At 39.8% G+C, this 16,695-nt stretch overlaps 1 protein-coding gene across 1 annotated transcript in view; it reads left to right on the top strand.

The window, feature by feature from the left end:
* Window positions 1–16,695, top strand: part of MBOAT1 (membrane bound O-acyltransferase domain containing 1) — a 54,245-nt gene that overhangs the window by 11,546 nt on the left and 26,004 nt on the right. The window contains exons 2-4 of the mRNA XM_056485180.1: window positions 10,307–10,452; window positions 10,971–11,048; window positions 14,235–14,330. Of these exons, the coding sequence (XP_056341155.1) occupies window positions 10,307–10,452; window positions 10,971–11,048; window positions 14,235–14,330 (320 nt within the window). The remainder of the gene's footprint in view (window positions 1–10,306; window positions 10,453–10,970; window positions 11,049–14,234; window positions 14,331–16,695) is intronic.

Genomic DNA, 16,695 nt, shown 5'->3' with positions numbered 1-16,695 from the left:
ACAGGATATTGTCACTGTGCATGTTTTGTTGGTGTCTTCTCTTCCTGCCACGGTTCTGAAGGGATTAAAAATAAGTCTGCAGCCCACATAAATGAAGGTTAGATAAACATGTCATATGTTGAAAAGCACAGAGAAATAATTTTGCTTTTAAACTGCAGAACAATAGGAAGGACCAGTATTTTGTGGTTGTGAAAGTGAGCATCTGGAGCTGGCAGTTAACAGAGGTTTGCTGATTCTACATGGTCACAGTAATACCAAAGGAACTAAATGAAGATAACTGTTCTTGAAGTGGAAAAAAAAAAAAAAGCAGCACATACACAGCTCTTTGGAAATAGGCTAAAAATGAAGAAAATAGCTATCTAGAAAAATCTGCTGGCCAGTAGAATCAAGTCCCTTGGGGGAAATGTGTGACTTGGCAAGCTGCTGGAAAATATAAAGTTTTCATTGTTTTTGGAAGCAAAAAGAGAGAGTTTTACTATCTCTTATGTTTGCAAATATAATTGTCTAAATATAAACTGATTTTCACAATTAAATGTTTTTGATTAAGGTTTACTGCTAAAATATGTGGTTGTGCATATATTTCCTGCCCTTGTCCTATGCTTCTTTTTTCCCCCATGTGAAAAACCTCTCTATTGTACATCTGGTTGAGCTGACTGAAAATTAAAGAAAAAAAAATTCTCTGCAGATTCACTGTGCATTTTTCCTGGCCTTTACTGCTGGTTTCCCAAAAGTGTTGTGTGTCCTCTTCTGCCCAAGAAAGGTAGCTGGGAATACTTTCTGTACCTCTTTCACCAAATTCTGTTGACTGCATTATTGGAGAGGGTATGGTCTCCCTTTATTTCGCTAGGTTGGAGCATAAGACAGCAACATAGATCTTCACCTTTCCATGTTGATGTACCCCAATATTATATTTTTATGCTTGTCTGAAAGAATTTGCTTTGTTCTTCACTCCATCTGCAAGTGCTGTTCCTGTGTATTTCTGAGACAGAAAACTGCTTAGGCAAGGAAGAGGACAGGAAGAAGTGAGATTTGTAGCACCTGCTTGGGGAAGCAGGAAACCAAGTGTGTTTGGCTACACCCATTGTGTGGGAGAATTGTTAACCTAGAACTCTTCCACATATATCTAGCAGTTTGCTTTCCTCCTAACTGGCACTTTTTTTTTTTTTTTTTTGTTTTTTTTTTGGTTTGGTTAGTTTTAGGTTTGTGCTTTGTTTTGTTTTTTTAATTCCAGTTCTGTTTCAGGCACTTGAAATTAGAGTAGAATACCTGCTTCTGGAATACAATAACTTTTCATGGTGTCTTTCAATGTTAAACCAAAAAAACTGAAGCATGAGAAACTATGGGTCATTTTTGAGAACTTCATTTCTTACAACTAAATTAAGTCCAGCTTCATAATCCAGGGATTTGTTTTTGATTCTGTCAAAGTTAGTGTGTGTAGTTTAAAAAACTGTTTGTAAATCTGCACTGTACATTTCTGCATCTAAACTTACTTGTCTAGAGTACTTTTATAGTAGAAGGGCCTGTTTTAGAGTTATGCTTTAGAATTTGGTTTATTTCAACATAGAAATGCCTTTTTTCCCCATTGAAATGAAGAGATTTAGATGGACTAGCTCTGGTATTGAGAAGAGCGTTAGGACAGATAAAATCTATCCTTTTCTCTAGCAAAATCTCTGCACAAACTTTTTAACCACCTCCTAATACGCTAATTTTTACAGTGCCCTTGTTTTAAGTTACTATGAACATGACTGAGCATTTAAATACAGGATGTTCCAGATTTTCTGTGTTTAAGTGCCTAATAAAGTGTTACATAATACCACTGTGATGTCTGAAAAGTTCAGTCTTTGATCAAGCCACTAATTCCAAGGATAATGTGCTTAAATTTAGCACAGTGCTGACAGTTTCTACAGTGGGGAGAAAAAACAACTTTCTTTTGGCTTAGAATAACTTGTCAAGTTGGCACTTTTTTCCCCTTACTGATATTTGTTTCTTTCTGTTGTGTGCAGTTACTGGGATATCACTGGGATAATGTGGACAAAACTACTCTGTTTGTATTGGTTTGTGTTTTTAAAGACCACTGACATTTTTCTATAGAAAAGGAACTGAAAATAGAATTGCACAGACATTGCAGCAGCAGAATGGGGCAAGTTATTTTAGATGTGCCAGTTCCCATTCTAGTGACGGATTGCACTTTAAGCCTACTGTTTTATTTTTAAATTGATGGATATGTGCAGGCTCAAGGCTTTCATCTGGCCTGAAAGTTAGGTGTGTTTCTGAACTGGGGCTTTACAAACATTACTATAAGGATCCTGCCATTCCTGTGTTCAGGCAACCCCACTGGTATTTGGGGAAGATAATTTGCATTGAAGTCACAGAAAGATCTGCTAGCAGGGTGGTTGGGTAGACAAACCCAACCATTCCCACAGGGAATTGTCTGTATTCCTTCTTTGTGTTTTGCATAAATCAACTGCTTACTTATCAATTAGACAAAGTGAAAAGGTGCTTGACTTACTGTGTTGTGTTCCAAGTTTTTAAAAACTAAACCTTTAAATGTAGAGGGAGAAAAATGAGGTCTGTGTTGATGGCATTCTTAGCACTGCTGCTTTGAAGTTATTTAACTTAGAGTCCTAGGTACTTTCAGAGAAGGCTTTGCAGAGACTCAGGTGTCTGCTTTGTTGTATTTTACTCCCCTGGACTTGCTGTCTTCCTTGTTTCTGTTGATTTTCACTTAAGCATCTTTCTCCCAACTTTACATATGCTTAAATATGTAAGCCTTCTGAGCATACCTGACAGAAGAGCTGGAGTGATGGAGTAATGTGGTGATAAGGTCTGTTTTTTCCCTCTTCAGCAGTATGAGTCTGTGCATAACCAAGGAGGGCAGATGGTACAAGATTGCATTTTTCCTACCAGAAGTACTTGATCCAAATGACTCTTTTGAGAGGAAGGAAATCTGGTAGTTTTGGTATTGGGCTTTTTTGCTTGTTAATTTTTTTTTTTTTTTTTTTTTTTTTTGGGTGTGCCAAACTTCTTGTTTGGATAACAGCACTTCACTCCTCTTTTCCTTTTCTTATTAAAATACCCTCTATACTCTGAGCTGCTGGCTGTAGTTCTGCTTTTAGACATGGCTGACATGTAATACTGTGCAATACTCCACCTGCACAGAGGTATGCCAAATTATTCTTTTAAAGTATTTTTTGGAGTTAAAGGTACTATAATTAGTGTGCTGCCTCACTGCTGAGCAGTCTGAAGAAACGAGACAGATCTAATAACCTAAAGGCATTCTGGTTTAAAAGAACCACCAGAATGACTAAAGGCTCCAGGTTGTTTGATTTTGCTGCTGTTCCTATTCCAGGTAGGAATTAGTGCTGACTATCTTAGATACAAGGGAATTTCATCATTTGGCATCACTTGCTGAGAGAGCAGTAATTAATGAGGTACAGGTAGTGGCAGAACATTGCTGCACATAAATGATCATTGCTTAAACATCTGTTCAACACACAAAGTCATTACAGCTCGATGTGAGAGCTGTTGACAGCAAGCTAAAGCTGTTTTTGGATCAGGTCCATGCATTAAATTTATCAAAGGTAAGTGTATGGGAATGTGACTTAGCATTATGATGTAGATTTGACTTCTCAATCTTACTTTCGATTTAAATGTTTTTCTTTTAAATTTTTTGATGACTCAGGGTTTAATCTATAACTATATTTTGTGTTCTGCTAGTGGTTATTCTGCTAGTGGTTTCACAGAGGTAATCCAGAAAGAACATCTGTTTCAAGTTTACAGTCTAAATCATGGAAGGATATTTGACCCTGTAAGTAGGGAAACAGAATTTACCCAGGAAAACAGCACAACAAGCCAAAATTCTGTCAGTTTTGTATATTCTACTTCACCAACTCCATTTTCTGCATGCAAGTGCAAAAAAGCCACCAAGGCTATGACAACTTAGTGCTGCTCTGAAGGGGACAATAATCTAAAATTAGTCATGCATATACAATTTTCTCTCTCTGTCTCTCCCATGAGAAAAATTCTGTTTTCAAGCCTTTGCTTCCATCCCCCCAAAATCTTCTATAGGACTCCTACAACACAAAGTCAGAGAAATAAGTTGTTTCTGTATAGTACTGGAGATGTGACATGTCAGCAGTGGAATCAGTATTTCCCCAATAAAATTAATTATTTTGTCTGCTCTCTGATCCATGCTGACAAAATACAGCATCCTGCAAGTGACAGCCAGTTCTGCTTCCTTTACAATCATCTGTTTGTGCTGGCTCTCAATGCACTGAGTTCTGTGCAAAGCAATACCACTGTGGGCAATAAGGGGAACTGCACAGATGATGTTACACAAATCCTTTTCCTTCCTAGAAGCCCAAGTCAGGATTCCAGCAGTGGGAAACTTGATATGGTCTCTGTGATATTGCCCTCCTTTTTGGAGGTGCTTGTCTCCTCCCTGTGTAGCTCTAAGTGATCTCTGCAGAGAATATTTGTCCTTATAGTTCATAAAAATAGTCTGGAAGATCAAAATATTTTGAGAAATTTCAGCAAGTATCAGATATCTTTGGGATCTGATTAAAGACTATTCCACCTCTCATTCTTAACACGCCCCTTCTAAATATCACACTTTTGATGTTACAAAATGCTGTAATAACAGCAGGTCTGTTTTTCAAGATCAAAGTAGAAATGTCTCCAGCAAAGTGAACTTAAACATGTTGTTTGCCAGGTGTCTTTGGTTATATGTGTAAAATATTCTTTCAAACAGGAAAAAAAAATTACTGCATTTTTGTAGTTCTTGCTTTATTCTTTGTGAGAAAGGCACCACCCTGAAGGATGGGGCTGATCTCTGGTAGAGTTGAGTGCTTTATTATTGCATCCCCTTTCCAAAATACTGCCCAAGTGCTGTTGTACTCCACAGACAGTAGTTTGACTTGAGAAGTTGCTATTGCTGTCAATCATTTCTGTTAGCAAGGTTCTTTATGCTTTTCCACATACTGAAAACAGCTGTTTGGTCATCTGTGTAAGTCTGTGAATAGAGGAGAAAGCACAGTTTACCAGATAAAAGCCTTATAGAAGTCTCCTAAAGTAATGCTCAAAAGCTCATTAGTACATGGCAACAAATACAGAATATCTTGACCATGAGCTGTAACTTCATCTTTATACTGAACCACCATGGAAGGCATCTGTTCTTGTACTTCTGTTCAGCAAATGAAATGCAGATTTAAACCTTTATTCTCTCATTTGGCTGCTAAGCCCAAGGCCTGGAATAAAAGTAGAGCTATCTTCTGCTTTATCTATAACCTGAATGTCACATCATCTGCTACATGTTGGAGTGGACATGGACCTGGATGCTGCCTGGGAATATTCTGATAGCCTGGCTATGCTCATACACCCTTGTGCCTTGGTCTGTGAATGTGCTACATGCCTGGTTTTTATCCAAAGGTTGTGTGCTCTTGAGGACACACCAACACCTTGTCATCCAACAGGGGCAAGTTAGCAGTGTGACTGCTTGTAGTGATTGCCAGAGTTGCAGCATTAATAGGAATTTTGCTTACAGAGGATGGTTTGGTTTGGGTAATGGACTTTATTGCCATTTGGAGTTTGGAGAGAACTGCATGGTCAATTTGTTATATCCTCGTAGATTTTTGGAAAGTGAGATCAGATTTTCTGCAAGCCTAAGGGAGGAAAAATGTAGTAGAGGAAAAACAAAGTATTTTTGTGGTCAAAACAGAATGCAGGATATTTCCTTCTGATACTTAACTGTAAGGAAAAGGCTAAAAGCACTAAAATAAGAAGCTGTGTGTTTGTACTTAACTATCTCTTCCTAGAGTGTGATCTAATAACTCTCAAATGTATATTGCCACTTTTTTAAACAGGGAGATTTGCAGATGCAAGGCTTGTAACTTCCTGAAGTGGGTTATCAGTAGCCTACCTTCAACTACAAGAAGCAGTGACCAAGACTCTGTAATAATTCAGCTTAAAGATGTAGAGCAAGGATTTGTCTCCTCTCATATTTTCTGTTTCCCATCTCAATAATTTGCAGCTATTAAAAGAATTTTCTCTTTTCTCCTTTTAAGATTTTTGTGGGATTTTTTTCAGTAATTTTTCAGTGCACCAAGGAACATATTTACCTCTCTCTTTGGAAAATCTCTATGGCTCTATGGCTTTTCTGTTACAGGGATTTGACAAATTACTACTTTTGTTTGAGATTTTTTCCCCTCCCCAGCCTTTACCAGCTCTTTGCTCTCAGAACAAAAAGTGATAATTACTCCTATTCAGTGTTATTAACACCAGGCTTATGTCCTCCAAAAGGTGAAATTTTTACATGCCAGGTATTTGGAACCTTTGTTTTGTGATTTGCCAACTGGCATTTGCCCTTAGAGGTGACCACTTGCAAATGGCTAATTGGAACAAATAAGATACTGAGCAAAAGATTTTATGGATTTCCTCTGAGAGAGGTAGGAAGTTGAGGAGATGACTTTCCTATGTAAAAGGCCCTGCCTGTTGATGGAGATGATTGAGAAGGTGGTTCCAAATCCCTAGGCATTAGAGTTTCCCCTTTGTACAGTACCAGTGCAATGTTTGCCAAGTTTCACCCTGTTAAAAATGGGAGAAGGTGCAAAGGCTCAAGACAGATGGGACTGACTTTTTATGTACTTTGAGGGCTTGGATTATGGCATAATCCAATAGGGGGATCTTGAAACCACTGTGTTTGGCTCCTTTTGCATCAACATCACGGGTGCTTGGTGGGTTGGTTTGACCTGATTGCTAACTTTGTGTAAAACTCAGATTTGCAATCTAAACATCACTGCTGAGTTTCATCACTGCTACTACAGAACTTGAAAGAATAAAGGGAGGAGCTACAGTTTATTTTTTTTTTTTCCTTCCTTGTTCATACCTGCTGTGGATCCATCTAGCCTTTCAAAGTTGAGACTAATAAAGAATTAAATGATTAATTAACCAGGCAACAATAATGATCAACTCTGTTGCGCTGGAGCTGTTCCAGATTTTCTCTCTCTCTGAAAGTGCAGATATCTTGTTTCTGTATTGCAAGGCTGTCTCCAGCTGGCTGTGACTCAGATACAAGTCTTCCAGATGTCTTTACAGAATACTGTGAGGAGATTGCCTTTCTGTCTTCCAGTGTTTAATCATGGAAAATGAAAGGAAGATACTGTCTTCTTTTGGCAGCATATCATGTGCTCTGATTCCTAATTTTATTACATCTTACTCTCTAGAGAATGGAAGAAAGTGACTGTAAAAAGCAAAGGTGTTTCCTTTCTGCTAGCAAAGTTTAAACCAGATGTGCAAAATTTTGATGGCAACATTGAGTAAATGTGACTAGCTAAAAACACAGGTGAAGTGACTTGCGATGCTGAAAAAGGTTAATTTGAATATAATTTTTATTTCTGTGTTATTTTTGCCTGGACACCATTCATTCAGAAGCCCTGAATTTTCTGTTTATAAAGTGTTTTTAGCAACAGTGGAAACAACCAGAAGGGAATAGTATGAATCCTTTTCTCTTTGGAAAGTGAAAAAGGAAGGAAAGTGTGACTTAGTTCACTTGTGATGCAGCACATTTCTTAAATTATTAGAGATCTGTTTACTTGGATGCCTTAAGTATGTAGAATGAAGAATAAAACTAATGTCAAGTGGAATGCAGTAAAGTCACTGTCAGATGAACTGTCAGCCTTTGGGTGTATGCATATGAACACTGCATGTGTTTAAAAAGGTACATAGAAATTACTAAATAGAGGTGGTTATATGAAAAGCTGTTGTGTCCCTCTATTCCAGAGTGTAGAACAGAGCAAGTCTGGTCTATTGCCAGATTATTGCTTGCTGAGTGCATTGGGTCTGTGATGTTTGGCTGCTCTGCAGAAATAACCCTTATAAACTGAAAACTGATTGAAACATAAGGGCAATGTTTTGGTATGAGGCTTTGCACTGACCCTTGCAGAAAGAGCACAGAGTCTTGGTGAGTTGTCTTGGTTAATTTGCACAGCAAAATGAAGGTTTTGTTGGTAGCACAAGGTAACACATGCTCAAGGGTGAAGGCAGGCAGCAGCACGGGTACATGAGGCTGCTGAGCTGTCCTTCACTGGATGTTAGCTTGTGATAAAGTTGCTGCCGCTTTCTTGCTGCTGCTGACACTGAAATTCACTGCCCTGGCTGTTTAAATAATGTTACAAGTGCATCTGCTCTGGGATCCTGCACTTTCCTTATGCTGTGTGTGTGAACCTCTGATATCTCAGCATCCTTAACATCTCAAACTGGGCATACAAGAGCTGGATGAAAGTTAAAAACAAATGCCTGCTTATGGCTTTTGCCATAATGGCTTTTACTGGTGTAAAGCTTCTGTGAGTGACACTGCACAGAGGGGGGAATTGTCTTTGAAACAATCAGTCACTTCAGTTTCTGGGAGTCTTTGCACTTTCCTTCTGTACACCAGATCAGAGAAGCTCTGCACGCCACAGAGCTGAGCTGCACTGGGTGTGCTGGTGTGACCCCAAGCTGGAGCAGGATGGGGGGCACTGAGGTTCACTGAATTGTCACTGGTGAGTTGGCACCCATCAGTCTTGGGAACTTGCTTAGAAAGGATGCAATCAGAGCAGCCCTGCAGGGGCTTCAGTGGTTTCTGCTGCACCTCTGTCTGTGGAAGGGTGGGAGCAAGGTGTCAGCATTTTGAATATAACTATGGTAACAGACAAGTTCAGGATTTCTACTACAGCATCAGGGTTTTTTAAGACTAGTGCAGTTTTGCTCTTTTACTCTATAGATCTTGCACTAAAAATGAGAATTGCTTTGCTTATAATTCTGTGATACTGTTTGTTATAAATGCTGATTGCTTGCATGAACAAGAAATAAATTGATACTGTCTCTGCTCCAAAGAACTAAAATTCAGCATAGCTAAGTATTCAAATTATTGCATTATTCTATTGCATGATTGCCTGCATCACTGAAATAAAGCTGCACCAATGAAGCCAACAAACCTTTAATGAAAGCATTTTCATGAGCAGCTAACACCATGTTGGATGTAGTCCACCAGAATAAAAGCACTTTGGGGCTATAGTATCTTGTTAAACACATTGTAAATGTTTTTGACAAGAAGCCTGGCAGAATCCAACCACCCATGGACAGCCAACATGTCAGAGCATTTCGAATGAGATGTATTATCCTGTCCTGGACTGATAGCTTTGGATAATCCTATAATCCAAATGATTGCTTAAATTTTGCAGCCTGTTTAGTTTTGCTTGGTCTGGGATGACTTGCTGCTGGAGAGCTCAGGGTGAATTAAAAAAAAAAAAAAAGAAAAGAGAAAAATAAAAAAGGACTGCAACACTGCAACTGAATAAATGAATTTACCTCCAGCTGTTTAGGGTCCAGGCTGAACTTAAGGATGTTGTATCCCAGTGGTGTATTTGCTCTGTTAGAGACAGCTCCTGAGTTCTGTTTTGACTCTGATCTGTTTTTCCTCTGACTTCTGGGATTTTTGCTGAGGCTGTCAAAGAGAAGGTGACTTGAAGAAGGCAGCGTGATGTAGGTTTTGCTCTGGAGGACACTGAAGCTTTTGCTTGTCCTTGTGTCTGACAAGAGTAGCCTCTATTCCTGTCCTGTTTGTCCTCTGCATGTCTTGTGCTCCCACTGCCATCACTACCTCCTTGCAATGAGGCCAGACTGATTTTCACATGCAGTAGCCAAAGAAAATTTGTGAAGCATATTCCTTTAGGTATCTGCTTGATGGTAGAGCAAAGTTGTTTTCTTTGCACTCAAACCACAAAAAAAGTGGGGAGTCAGAAGCATCTGTGTGGAAGATGCTGTGAAGTGGAGGAATTCAGCTAAGGCAGCTGCCCTGTTCTCATTTCTAGTGAACAGTGTCACGTTAGGATTGTAGATTTTGCCCATGTCTTGGGGTGGGGAAAAGTCAGGTCCTGGGGTAATATTTCAGAGTCCCAGACTGCTTCCAGGCCCCTGCCTCTTGCCAAGAGGGCTGAGAAGGGGAATGATGTGCCAGGCACCTGGGCCAGGCTGGCAGCAGAGCAGAGCCTTCCTCCAAGGAGAGTGAGAATGACCAGAGCCCCACCTGTACCCTGGGGTAGCTGGAGCCTGACCTTCCTGCTTCTGGGTGGCTGTGTGCTTGTTTAATCCCAGGAAAAGTTACCACAGGAGTTCACAAGTGGGAATGCTTAGAATCAAAAGATTCATAGCTCACTATTTCCCTCCCCCTTTTCCTACTCTGCTCTTAATGGTCCTGAGAACAGAGACAATCCTTCCCTTCCTCCTCCAAGAATCAAAACAGTTTTTTTGTTTTGCTTGTGTTTTACAGATCAATTTTGTAGCCTGTCAACTGTTTGCACTTTTGGCTGCATTTTGGTTTCGTATTTACTTGAGTCCCAGCCATGCCAGCTCTGCTGTTCGCCATGCATTTGCCACCCTCTTTGGAATATACTTTGCTGTCTTCTGCTTTGGGTGGTGAGTATTTAGTCACCATTTAGACAAGCCTTGGGTAAAAAAAAAAAATTTAAACTTCATATCATCGTTTCTGGATTACATCTTTTTAATTTGAAGGCTTTTAATGCTACCTTAAAAAAATATCGTAACCAACATAACTGTTCCAAACCCTCAAAGTAAAGTGACTCATGAAAGTATTTTTTAAGTGAAGTATTTAATTTAATTTGTGATGGTTTTTTTTGGATTTTAAGGCCACACCAGTCTGCTTTGAAGATATCTCTTCTAGAAAATATATATCCAACTCCAATATGCATTTGGAACCTGGCTACTCTTTCAGTTAAACATATGGATAATATCTTCTAAATAAGTATCAGTCTGTGTTGGATAGTCAGGCTACAAAGATGTTTTGGGGTAATCCAGGTCCCTGATATGACATCACATTGATCTCGTTTGCATGGAAAAATATTCTCTTGCTCTGAACTGCCAGCACTTCCAGGTAACATAGAAATTATCTAAATATTCACTTTGTTGTCTTCAAGGTATTCCATTCATCTTTTTGTCCTGGTGATGATGAACTATGGCATTATGAATTTGGCGAGTATTCCCAACATCCACAGGTGAGCTGATGTGGCTGCAAGTCTGCAGCTGCCCCTCTGATAACTTCTCTGCTTTCAGGGAGAATCATGAGGACTTTTTAGAACCACCTTCTCTTTCCTTCTTTTCTTTCCCTGTTACTTGCAGGACCTTTCTTCATAGAGTTACAGAAGCAGCTGTAATTTCAATTTGTGGGTTTTTTTGGGTTGATGTGTTGCATTTTCCTATGAAATTGCTGGCCTTAAAATTTGACTTTTGCAGGCATAATAATTTATGGACAAACCTTTGATTTCTTAAACATAATGAAGTCATGTTCTCCTTGGTCTTGTATTCTTCCAGATTGCATTTGATAATCCTTTTTAATGTGTTTTCCCTATTGGTGTTTGGCCTTTAGGTATTTTCCACTTATTCTTGAGTTAGGTCATTCAAATAAGGTCATTGAGGCAGCTTAGCTTAGTGATCCACAAAATGAGGTCTTGCTTTTGGTACTGGGCTTGTAAAAAAACAGAAAATACCAGAACTGTTATTAAAGTAGAAGCTTATGGTTTGGGTGTGTGATAGGTGTTTTCTGTCTCTGTACTGTCTGGCTGTTTCTGTAGCTGCTGCTGAACATTCAGAATCCACATAAATCTGGGCTGGGGAATAGAAACCTTTTCTTCACTTGCCTTCAAGGCCAGGGCTGTCTGAGAATCTGATGATCAGATAATCCTCTGGCTTTCCTTTTGTTCCTTCCTTTTTTTCTCCTCTCTAATATGTAAATGGGAACCCTACTTATGGTTTTTCTAAGATTATTAGAAATGTGAACTGTAAAAAACAATCCTGCCTACAGCAGTTACCAGCAAGATAGGTATTAAGAGGTATTTTTTCTACCCTCTCACAGAGTGCAAAGCCCAGAAGTCTAGAGGTAATTAAGAATGTCATTTTAAAAAAGGTAATTGGATGATGTTTGTTAAAGAAATGCCATCCAGAGACCAAAATAAAAAGGTATCAAAAATTGTATTATGGTTTCCTGGTCATTGTCCCTGCCTGTTACTTGAGGGAAATGCAGGAGTTAGAAGTTCAGAGGAAACAAGTCTCCAAAGGAATCATCCACTAGTTATTTCCATCTTCCTAGACAAGTTGAGGTGATGATAAGGAAAAGGACTCAGCTTCAATGGGAAACCCTCTTACTCTTCCTCTATAGCCAATTAGCCACAATGGTAATAGCAAAACAGCTTTATACTGAAACACAAATCAAGCCAGTTCATATAATGTTGCTCATTGCTGCAAGACAGTCAAGTGATGATTTGAGTCAATGTGGAATGTCAATCCAACATGCTGAAAAACCTCAGGAGTTCTGAGGGAGGATTGGGTTAGGATTTTTCTATTGTATTCTAATAGCCATAGCAGTGTGACTCAAAGCACTTCCACATTGTTAATTTTGGCAAAGTAACAGTGCAAACCAGTTGAGAGTAAGCTTGAACAATGCCACTTTAAAGTCTGGACCTGTTCATACAGGAGAATAGATCCTTCAGAGTGGGGCTTCAAGACTTGGCTCTTTATTCCCCCAGAAAAATGCAGTGGAAGAGAACAAATTAAATAAACTGCATGATTTAACCTTCACTCTCTCTTCCTGGGTTATTTTTTATTAGTTTGCTCTCTGTTGAAGCTGCCAACCTTCAAGGCCTATAAATGGATGAATTAATCCAGCATCAGAGATGCTCCCAGCTGCAGCAGCAGTTCAGTGAATCTCTCCCTGCTTGCTCCCCTTTTCAATCCAAGTGCTTTACATCTCAGCATGGAGGCATATGTTAGATCCTTCATCCTGTCTCTTGCTGTTATGTGTCTGAGCTGGGTGATTTGCCTTTGGATGGAATTCTTGCCATTCTCCTTTGATGAGAAGGGAATCCAAGGACCTTGCTGAGGCAGGACAGGATGCCTGACCCAGATAAAATATGATCAATTCTGCTCTGAATCTGCTGAAGAATCTGTCATGTCCCTTCAGTCTGCCTTTCATCCAGCTGTTTGCTGTGGGCCACATGACCTGCAGGTTGCCTTGTGATCCATCACTGTCACTCACACTGCTGTTCATTAGCCCCCAGGGAGGAAAAACTCATTTCTTTTAAAACCAGCCATAATTTGACAAAGGCCTGGCTCTTTTTCTGTTGTCTGCTGACTGATCCTCTTGTCTGATTTCACCTTTAGTTCTCCCCTGTGGTGGATGCTCTCATGGGTCCAGGGAGACCCTTCCTGGCAATGTGTGCTTATCATCTTAGTCTTTGCCTCTTCTCCCCTCTGTGGATCACCTCTGCTGTGGAGGACACTAGACCTGGTCCTAGCCTGTCCATTCTGGTGTCCCAGCTCTCCATTTCACTGTGTAATTTGCTTCATGTATCAGTCTGTCTCCAAACACCCATCAGCTTCTTTCCTCCCCAGTATCCTCCTCCTTGCTCATGTAAATGCAGGGAGAAGTTACTTGTATGAAGGGCTGCATCTGCCCATGCAGATGCTGCAACTTTCCCAGACTTCAGACTGTTCAGCTGTTAAGATGAATCCTACTACTGCTGTGCCCAGCAGAAGTGTGCTATCAACTTGGAAAACAGAGTGAATTTGCCACATCTTACCTAAGGAAAGCTTCTTCAGTTGGATACTGAAGTGATCTTCTAGGTCCTTTCCAATCTATCTGATTCTATTTTTCTGGAGGATGGTGTGCTTCAGCATGGACAGCTGCAAAGATCAGGCTATGTGCCATCATCTGCCTTTATATAAAATCACAAGAGAGAGAATACCTTAAACTTGAAATATTTTAGTCTTTGCTAGATCTGAGGAAGAGTTGTAAATAAGGAACATTTACAGATGAAAAATGCAGTGGATAGCTTCAGTGACTAACATATAGTATCATCTGGTTTCAAATACTTAAGCTGGACAGAAATTTCAAACTAATATGTGAAGATGGGAGCTTTGTAAACTGAATTATGCGACTTGAATTGATCCTATTTCTTCTTCCATTTTCCCCCCACCCCTAGAGTGAGGAGATACCTCTGTAAGGTCTCAGCTGGGTACAAAACCATCAGTCCCCTTTGAGAATTTCTTCCTGGTCTTGCAGCACAGCTTCACACTTTTTAACAATCTGATTTGAGAAAATCAAAACAAGCCCAACCCATTCTGAGTGACTGTAGTTCTTGTTGGTACTTGTGTTGGTAACTGTGTGTTCTGTGTTATGTTTTTAGGTACTCCTTTGTCGTAGCTATGGGATACCTCACACTGTGCCACATCAGCCGAATATACATATTTCACTATGGCATTCTCACTACAGATTTTTCCGGGTGAGTGAGTCTGCAAACTGGTTCCTGTGTCAATCAGGATTAGTTGATTTCAGTAAGTTGTAAGAAGAATTTTTATGTTATCTGTGGAGCACCTGTAATTTTATTTTCCTTAAGCATTTTATGAGGCTTTTGTTGTGATCTTTGGGGTTTTGTTGGGGTTTGTTTTGTTTTGGGTTTGGGTGGTTTTTTTTTTTTGTTGTTGTTTGTTTGGTTAGTTTTTGGTTTTTTTTGTTTTTTTTTAAAAAGGAACAAGCACTGTATGATTTTTGCACTGACTCATTGTTTCTACTGTTTTCTTGCTAGAAGCTGTGTAGTTGGGAAGGTAGAGCTTAGTTAGCTAGCTCTGATTTCTCTTGAAGCCCCAGATGGGAAGGTGTTCCCCAGCCCAGGCACTCCAGAGTGGGAGGGCAGGACTTGGGCAAGAATGAGCTGCTGGTGGAGCTGGGTGAGTAACCCAGGCAGAGAGACAGGAGATCAGCTTGGGTTGCCAGCACTGGTTCTCTCATAGGGCCAGCTTGTGGCTGCTGCTTAAACAGAACAATTTTTGTATGCTGTGATATGTGTGAACCAGTTTTCATACACACTGTAGTCTCTGATTTCACTCAGAGAAGCAGTAGAGGATGCTTTGCAAAGATAGAGACAGCTAACCCAATGTGCTTTGTTTGTGGGAGGAAGATATGCTTTTGCATGATTTTAAACCAGCGTGCTAATCTGTATTCCACTTGTTTAATTGACTGTCTGAAGACAGAGTAATTAGTAACATACTGTGAAAAATTTCTGTAAACTTGCACAGTAAGTTTTGCACGCCTCTTCCAAGTCTCTTTCATCTTACAGGCACAGAGTAGGAGAATGAAGGAGAATTTTGCTGCATTTGTGCATGTGTCTCTCTCTTTGAGGTGGTGGGTTTCAGCATTTAATTAAACTTCAGGTGGTGGAAGGGAAGTTTCTCTCAAGCTCCTGAGGTGCTTTTTATTAAGGAGGCTGCAGTTATGGGAACTTATATGTTTAAAGAAATTGAGCTCTGTAATTTTTTCTGCAGTTCTTTTAATACACAAAAGTATGTCCTCAAAAAGCATGACATACCAAGAAGCCTATAAATGGGATTGGAATGCTATAGCTCAGTGTGTGTAAGAGACAGAGACAGTGAGAGAAATGTGAGAGATCATGTTTTTCTGAATACTGTGTTCAGAAATGCACTGAGAGGCATATTAGCTCTCTCTCTCTCTGGATACATTTAATAAAGATCCAGCTGAGACTGGGGGTGAAAGAAGAGGAATGGTGATTGTTTGTTATAGACTAGGTAGTGTTCTCTGCTCCCTTGATGAAAAAGTGACTACTTTTATTTAATTATGAGCTTGAGGATAATAATGGTAGGGAAAAGATAATGCTTAAACTTACTCTGTTATCTGATTTTAACTTGGTGCTTTATGATACACTCCAATTCCTAAACTTCAGTTGAAAATAAAACTACCAAGAAGTAAACAAGTGTAAAATGTACTATTTTGTGGATATGATCTGCACCTTCATGGTATATTTTAAAAGCTAAGAATACATAAAAATACTATAGTGGTATCAGTAAAAAGTAGGTGGTATCAAATAAAAACACAGTTTTACCATGTATGAGCAGCAACTGAATCTCCTCTTGCTCATTCTTCATATTTGATGGGTCCTCATCTGTTGCATGTGGTAATAGGGAATCATTAGGATAGGGCTTGGCTGGGAAGATGGCATTAATTTCTCCCTCAGGGTTTCAGAAATGAGTGAGACAGAACCATGGAGCTGTGCCCATCTCCCTCTGGCCTCCCACCATTTTAGGTGAACGTGGCTGGGGATGTCTATTGAGAAGGCAAGGCACTGGATTTGGGGAAATCTTTAAGATGCAACAAAAAACCCATCGTCTGCTGACTTGTGTTTGAGGTTCCAGTACCCCATGAGTCTGGTGATATCTGGTTGCAAGGAGGAAGTTTTAATCCCCATCAGATAGGCACACAACCAGTTCTATTGCCATCAGCTTTCCAATGTCACTTCCCTGAAGTGATGAGCCACTTCCCAGCTGCAGTGATGACAGCCAGCATCCCTCATTTGCCCTCCTGACCTGCCTTGTGCTCTTAGCAACTTGCACTCATAACCCTTTTGAAGTGTGCTTGCAAATGCATTTTGAGGCCTTTTTAGTGATAGTTGGTTGTGTTATTTTTTTTGGAGCCCTCCCAGTTTGAGAGCAGAGCTTGTAAAGTGCAGGTAGAGATTGAGAGAACAAAGCAACTTTTGAGTCAATATTAAGCAAACTGGAGAATGAAAGATCAAGCTGTGGCACATCACTTCCAGGTTACAAAATAAGAAACAAGGGACTTATTATCTGCTGGTG

This window comes from Oenanthe melanoleuca, chromosome 2 (assembly GCF_029582105.1).
Source record: "Oenanthe melanoleuca isolate GR-GAL-2019-014 chromosome 2, OMel1.0, whole genome shotgun sequence".
NCBI lineage: Eukaryota > Metazoa > Chordata > Aves > Passeriformes > Muscicapidae > Oenanthe > Oenanthe melanoleuca.
The sequence above is the reverse complement of the archived record's forward strand: the minus strand, read 5'-3'. Positions and strand labels throughout refer to the sequence as shown.